We start from the raw sequence: 2,500 nt of genomic DNA, 5'->3' as shown, positions 1-2,500 counted from the left end.
TTAATATCACTTATTGATATTATTATTAGTATTTATTATTATTATTATTATTATTATTATTATTATTTTATAATTATTAATATCACTTATTGATATTATTATTAGTATTTGTTATTATTATTATTATTATTATTATTATTTATATTGATTATATAATCGTTATTTATTTTGTTATCTATTTTTTCATAGAGACCGCAAAAAAGGCTGAAAATCTCTTTATCATTATATGTCGAGCTCAGACATAAAAAAAAAGATAGAAATAGATAGTTGAATAGATGAGTTGAACAAAAGTACATGGATAGAATAACAGTTGAGGAAACAGTTAAATGGGTAAATACATAAGGAAATCAATGAATTAGATAAATATGTATAAAATTACAATTGAATGAAGAGGCAATTAGATACATAGACAATTGCGGTCTTCACCGCTGCCCGTGTGAATAATACCGCGCCCGATTCCCAACGCTATTGATTTCGTCCGTTGGTCTCAGTATCGGCGTAATCGGAAGCGACGTGCGGGTTCGGATCGCCCTTGTCGCGGGTTCGAATCCCGCACGCCTTACTCCGATTCCCTTTATCGACACTTGATGAAGGCTTATGATATGGTAGTCGTATTTCGACCAAAGGGTTGTTTATATTTATTGTTTGTTTTTTCTTTCTCCTCGAAGATATTAAAGTGGATATATAAGTAAATAAGTGATCTAGAATTGTTTTGAAAACTGGGTTGAAGTGATCTAAGAGAAAAGTGAGTTTTACAGGTGAAAATGAGAAATTGAAAGAAAACGGTGTGAGGTTGTTTTCTTTATAAAGAACAAAGAAAGATTTGGGTTATGCGGGTGTGATGAAAAAGTGTGAAGAGAGGTGTGATGAGTGTAGGTGAAGGAGGAGGAAAAGAGGAAGAAGAAGAAGAAGAAGAAGAAGAAGAGGAGGAACCGGAAGAGGAAGAGAACCTCAAGAGGCGACTTCGAGGACTGAAACTGAAATGTTGAGGAAACCCGAAGAAAGAACTAAGACCTTGAGACGCGTTCTTGACTTGGCTTCCTCCAAGGTGACCTAAGACTCGACGAGGTCACACAGAGGTCCCTGGAGGTCGCCCTTCTCGAAGGAGCTCGTTCAAGGGTCGTTCACGGGTCGTTCCTCCAACCCACGACCATGAGCACCCGGAGGACTCCGTTAATGGCCGCTTCGCCGTTGAACAGCGGCGTGAGTTCCTTCGATCTGGATGCTCTTCTGAAGATCGATGATCTTCGAACTTGGATCCAAGAACTCGAAGCCTCCAGAAGCCATCGCTACCAGACGCTCTACAGTGATTACGATGACTACGATGACGACGTGGACAGCTACGATGAGACTTACGGTAAGGTAGCAATGCTCAAGGTAGCCTACACTTGTAGGTAACCCTCTGGTATCCTCTGGTACCCTCGTCCCCAAAGTGATGATATGACTGTTTCTTGATGTCGGGTGTCTGCCTACTCAGATACCAGTTGATAAGAAGGCGATTGGTCAGGTCACGGTCGCTGTGGTGTCAGGTCAAGTGTAACGGCTTTCGAAGGATGATAAGTAGTGCTGGAGGGTGTGTGTGTGTATGCAAATATGTGTATATAATATGTATGTATATGTATGTATATATACGTGTGCGTGTATGTATGCAAATATGTGTATATAATATGTATGCATATATATGTGTGTATATATATACGTGTGTGTGTGTGTATGTATGCAGATATGTGTATATAATATGTATGCATATGTATATATATATATATATATATATATATATGTATATATATATATATATATGTATATATATATATATATATATATATATATATATGAGTGTGAGCGAATGTATGTGTGTGAATGAATGTGTGCGTTTATGTTTGCTATACGCAGATATATTGAGAGATAAATAGAGAGAGAGAGAGAGAGAGAGAGAAAGTGGAAAAGAAGAAGAAGAAGAAGAAGAAGAAGAAGAAGAGAGACAGTGGCTCAGTTATGAAGCCGAAGAGCTCCTCCAGCGAAGGGTATAGATGTCGTGATTTTATCATTATTATTTATATTCACTTGGCCTGCGTGTTTTCGTCATCCTTCTCTTTATTTGTTTTCCATTTTTTATGCTAATTTTTTTATCTTTGGTATTCAGTTTGCCTACGCTTTCTTCAAGCCACTCTCTCTCTTTCTCTCTTTTTTCTTTTTGTTATTTAATTATTATTCATATTCACTCTGACTATGTTTTCTTTGCCCTCTTGCATTTTTTGTTCAGTTTGACTATTTTTTTTTTTTCCCCCTTCTTTTCGGGGATTACAACTCCACCGGCAAGGACTCTAACCCACGATGATGATGATGGTGGTGGTGGTGATGATGATGAAGATGATGATGGTGGTGGTGATGATAATGATGATGATGATGAGGATAGTGGTGGTGGTGATGGTGGTAGTAAAGATGATGGTAGCGATGATGATGGTGGTGATGATAATGGTGATGATAGTGGTGGCGCTGA

General features: G+C 37.7%; 1 protein-coding gene across 6 annotated transcripts in view; it reads left to right on the top strand.

Annotated features, from left to right (window-relative positions):
* The first annotated feature begins 926 nt into the window (after window positions 1-926).
* Window positions 927-2,500, top strand: part of DIP2 (disco-interacting protein 2) — a 200,716-nt gene continuing 199,142 nt past the window's right edge. For 2 of the 6 annotated variants that reach the window (XM_076208276.1, XM_076208292.1), the window contains exon 1: window positions 932-1,357. In XM_076208276.1, coding sequence (XP_076064391.1) covers window positions 1,153-1,357 — 205 coding nt within the window. In that variant the 5' untranslated portion in view covers window positions 932-1,152. Of the gene's footprint in view, window positions 1,358-2,500 lie in introns of all 6 variants that reach the window. The other 4 variants (XM_076208289.1, XM_076208296.1, XM_076208283.1 and 1 more) reach the window with 4 other exon arrangements.

Source organism: Oratosquilla oratoria, chromosome 2 (genome assembly GCF_046742065.1).
Source record: "Oratosquilla oratoria isolate Oo_2021 chromosome 2, ASM4674206v1, whole genome shotgun sequence".
Taxonomy (NCBI): Eukaryota; Metazoa; Arthropoda; class Malacostraca; order Stomatopoda; family Squillidae; genus Oratosquilla; species Oratosquilla oratoria.
This window is presented reverse-complemented; position numbering and strand designations above follow the sequence as displayed.